Source organism: Phocoena phocoena, chromosome 15 (genome assembly GCF_963924675.1).
Source record: "Phocoena phocoena chromosome 15, mPhoPho1.1, whole genome shotgun sequence".
In the NCBI taxonomy this organism is placed as follows: Eukaryota; Metazoa; Chordata; class Mammalia; order Artiodactyla; family Phocoenidae; genus Phocoena; species Phocoena phocoena.
Genome location: NC_089233.1, coordinates 6,279,191 through 6,283,813, shown reverse-complemented (window position 1 = coordinate 6,283,813; position 4,623 = coordinate 6,279,191). Strand labels below are relative to the sequence as shown.

The 4,623-nt window shown below is 50.9% G+C and overlaps 1 protein-coding gene across 1 annotated transcript; it reads left to right on the top strand.

The window, feature by feature from the left end:
• Nucleotides 1-1,637: 1,637 nt before the first annotated feature.
• On the top strand, nt 1,638-3,720 carry LOC136134671 (olfactory receptor 1f45-like). Its single transcript, XM_065892345.1, is given in 4 exon segments — nt 1,638-1,700; nt 2,011-2,299; nt 2,758-3,377; nt 3,379-3,720. Coding segments are annotated over 4 exon segments (1,314 nt in total).
• Nucleotides 3,721-4,623: the final 903 nt, after the last annotated feature.

The window sequence follows — 4,623 nt, the reverse complement described above, 5'->3', positions numbered from 1 at the left end:
GGTTGGGAGTCCGCCTGCTGATGCAGGGGACGTGGGTTCGTGCCCCGGTCCGGGAAGATCCCGCATGCCGCGGAGCGGCTGGGCCCGTGAGCCATGGCGGCTGGGCCTGCGCGTCCGGAGCCTGTGCTCCGCAGTGGGAGAGGCCACAGTAGTGAGAGGCCCGCGTACCGCAAAAAAAAAAAAATAAAAAAAATAAAGAAATAAGTAATGAAATCACTTTACATATTTAAAAAAAGAAGAAGGGGAAAGTGACCAGCAGTGCTGGCTCCAGCTTGTTGGGTTTCTGTTGGGTTTCAGGAGATGGAGCCTGAGTAGACGAGCAATGGTGGCCTTAAGGAGGGAAGTTCCAGGAACTGGTGGGGAGGCCTGAAAAGGGGGCTACGTGAGAGAACAGGAAGGGGGAACTGGAGAATGAGTACTGACCACATTTTGAGGACTTTTGCGGAAAAGGGGAGTAGACGAATGAGCTGATGGCCGGAGGGGAATGTGAGGTCAAGGGTGGCTTTTTCAAACTGGGGGATGTCTGCATGCTGACAGGAATGGTCCAGATGCTATGGGGGTGGTGATCCTTTCTGTTTGAAGTTAGACGTTTTGAGCTCTGGTGTTCTTAAAATAGGAGTACTAGGAAAGACTATCTTCCTAACCAGTGGGACATAGTAACAAGGAAATTTTCTTCTCCCATACCTCTGGGGAAGTGGGAGGATGGGCAGGAAAAGAGAGGATGGAGACAGCCTGGTTCAAAAGGAACATTCGTCAAGAAAGAGACAGAGCTTTTGTCACTGCACCACACGTGTCAGTCTCGGCACCTATGCTGCAGCCACACGAACAAGCCCTCTCTCCCTAGTACAGGCGACCCTCTTCCACCATGTCCCTGCCCTATCCAACCTGCTCCACACTCCCCTCCTCCTGCCCCTGTGCTGGTCACTGCAGGATTCCCTGATCCATTTGCACTGATGCCCCCACTAGTACTTCCTTGGTCTTTTTGAGAAAATCAAAGTACTGCTTTGAAATCAGACCAACCTGGAATCAAATCCTGATGTCTTCCGGGGAAATTATTCAAACCCTCTAGGTGTCAGTTTACTCATCTGTAAAATAAGAATAATAACACCTACCTTATATACGTCGTGAGGATTAAATTAAATACATGCACATACATGCACACGCCTAGTCCTGTATATGACACGCAGTAGGTGCTCCATGTCAGCTCCCTAGGCTAAGGAGTTATCTTTCCATTCAAGAACAAGAACCATTCCCTTCATTGTTTTCTCATCTCTCACATCACCCAGTTTTAGAGCTGTTTTAACCAGTACTGATCAAATGAGGATTTAACCCATATTAAATACATGTTTCCCTTCATTCTTACTTTTCACCAAACAGATTTCTCTTAGCCTCCTGCATTTATATCTTATGGTTGTCCTTTACCAAAGATTCTTGCCTTTGGGTCACCAAATACTCAAATTCTTTTAAAAAAAATCACATCAGTAAAACATTCATTCAAAACGAGCCATTTATTTTCCATACTAAGGCATAGCTCAACAGAGGCCAAGAGCTCAGCTGGGTCCTGCTGCGGAGCTGAAATCTCCATCCCTGCTGTACGCTGCCCAATTGAGCTGGTAAGCTCCTTTGCTCCAAGCAAAATGGCGGCACAGACAAAGCCTTCCAAGACCGTTTACCCCTTTCACTGCCTGCCCAGTTCCCAGGTGGGCCATACCGATTCCCATAGCTTTTCCAGACTGATTTCCCCCGTCCGCTGTTCCCCACCCCCAAACAGCACAGTAACTCCAGTTGCTTCTTTCTCCCCCTCCCTCTTGATGATTTACATTCTATAGGACCCAAATCCCAACTATGTCTTGTGAAGCACTGAAACATCATTTCTATCTAGTGAAACTTCAGCTGAGCTCACACTGAACTGTTACGAACTCCAGCTTTGAGGGATCCCTATGCTGCCCTGCTGCCCACTCTGTTACTCTGGGCAACGTTACACCTTCAGTTTCTCTTTGTAATCTGCAGGGGCAACTCTTTCCCTCCAGAGGTGAGGCCCTTCCTGGGTCAGCCCCAGCAGAGGGTTGGCTGAGCTGTCCCAGTCACCAGGCTCTTCTGTCCACGTTTGCTCTGGCCAACTCCATCCCACAGCATCATCACCAGGACCAAGGTGGCCCAGAGTCGGTGACGAGTGGCAGCCGGAGCATCTTGATCCCTGGGCTCCATGTGGGTGGAAGAACATGGGAGATAAAATACTGGTGGGGAAGGAGGTTTGTGCGGAAGGAGGGTGTTTACGAATATTACCCTCAGGTTCCATGTATGTGCCATTGCGGTTCCAGAATTCTGTATAGCAAGGGCCTTCGGGTGGCAATCCTATTGGGAGTAGGAGGAAATTACATTCCTATAGCTCTTTACTTACATCACAACAAAGAATGAGAGTATGATAGAATTTTGGGGGGCTATAACACCCTAAGTACCCCCCTTGTTGCCACCACTGAGTACCAGGCCATATGTCACAAGGATTCTCCTTGGAGAGATGGCACATGGGGCTTTGTGGGGCTCAGGTGCAGTAGTATTTTGGTGGCAAAATCATTAAAATCCTGACTTTGGGATCTGTTGAGGCCACAGGACTCCCTGGTTGATAGGTAGAGAGACTTCTTTTGGGTTTCTACCAAATGAACACAGAGATGTGAGCTGAGGGATTATATGAGGGAAGGAGGGAGGCATGGGCGCCTCCATCTTCTCTAAAGTCTGCTCCTGGTCTGGATCTCCTAGCAGGACCAGCCAACCATGGAGAGGTGAAACCACACACAAGCGCTTCTGAGTTCATCCTCCTAGGGCTCTCAAGCCAGCTCGAGAGGCAGGAGCTGATCTTCGGGCTCTTCCTTGTCATGTACCTGGTCGGGGCAGCAGGGAACTTGCTCATCATCCTGGCCATTGGCTCAGACTCCCACCTCCACACGCCCAAGGACTTCTTCCTCAGCGACCTCTCCCTGGTAGATTTCTGCTTCATCTCCGCCACAGTCCCCAAGATGCTGGTGAACATCCAGACACAGACTCAGTCCATTTCCTATGGCTGCTGCCTAGCCCAGATCTATTTCTGAATTTTGCTTGTCAACATGGACAACTTCCTCCTGATGGCCATGGCTTATGACCTCTACACAGCGACCTGCCAGCCCTTGCACTACTCCATGGTGATGAGTATGCCAGTCTGTGCCCTGATGCTGGGGAGCTCCTGGCCCCTCGCCAACTTCCACTCCCTGCTACCCACCCTCCTCGTGGCCCGGCTGGAGTTCTGTGCCAGCAACGTCATCCCTTACTCCTTCTGTGACCTTGCTCCCCTGATCCAGCTCTCCTGCCCCAACACCCAACTCAACCAACTCATGATTCTGCTGGAAGGGGGACCTGGCGGTCCTCATCCCCTTCCTTGGCATTCTCGTCTCCTACATCCACACTGTGTCTGCTGTGCTACAGGTGCCATCTGCCCGGGGCAAACCAAAGGCCTTTTCCACCTGTGGCTCCCACCTTGCCGTGGTCATTCTCTTCTATGGGACCATCACAGGGGTCTACCTGAGTCCCTCATCCTCCCACGCAGCTGACAAGGATTCTCTGGCTTCAGTAATGTAGATGGTGGTCACCCCCATGCTAAATCCCTTTATCTACTGCCTGAGGAACAAGGACATGAAGGGAGCTCTAAGGAAACTGGTCAACCTGAAGGCTTTATCCCATGGGCTGTGACAGCAGAGCTCTCCTTCAGGGCCTCTGTGCTAGGAAGAGGATGAACCCCAGGGACAGGCTCCACACAGAGAGGGTGGGAGTAGCACAGACCTCATTGTCCTGGGTTGTCACCATGGCCAGGGAAGCCTCTCATTGCTCCATAAGTAATCTGCAAGTCCCAAACTTCTTGGCCCCTACACTGACTGCCCAGACTACCAAAGGGGAATAAACTCTCCCGTAAAGACAGGACCACATAAACAGGTATAAACTAGCTCTATCTGCAGACCTTCTGGAGGGGGTTCATGTGAAGGGTGAGCTCATAGGAATCTGTGACCTATGCTGACAGCCTGTGCCAAAGAGATGCCCTCTGAGTGCCCCCATGCACCCCACAGAGCCTCAGACCCTTAACCCTCAAGCATCCCAGTTTCCAAACTCCTCCAGTTCCTCCACCACCACCCCACACTCTGGGTTGAACCTAGCTTTGGAGACAGGCTTCACGGTCCTCCTCAAAGCTGCCCCACTCTCGGCCTTGGGTTCTGCCGCGTGGAGCTCCACAGCTCTCTACCTACTTGTATCAGGAATGCCTATAATGACTGTCTCAGTTGAACACCTGCGCAGGCCCCATACTGTCCCACTTATGTGCTTTTCTTAGGAAAGAGAGGTCTGCTGGCCACACGGTAAAGAGAGAAGAGAGGCTAGACTTAGAGCTGGTTCTCTGGGTGTGAAGCACATAAAAGGCATGAGCCACAATAATCCTTATGAAGGTGCTTCTCTACAGGAAGGACCTGGAGAAGGAGACAAAGGGGAAAGGCCTCATGTAACAAGTTTACGGCTGAAGAAGTTGTATGTGGCCTCCTGAGCAACAGGATAATATCCTAGGCTGCAAAGGGTATGGCAGAGCTGGGAGAACATTACCCAGAAAGT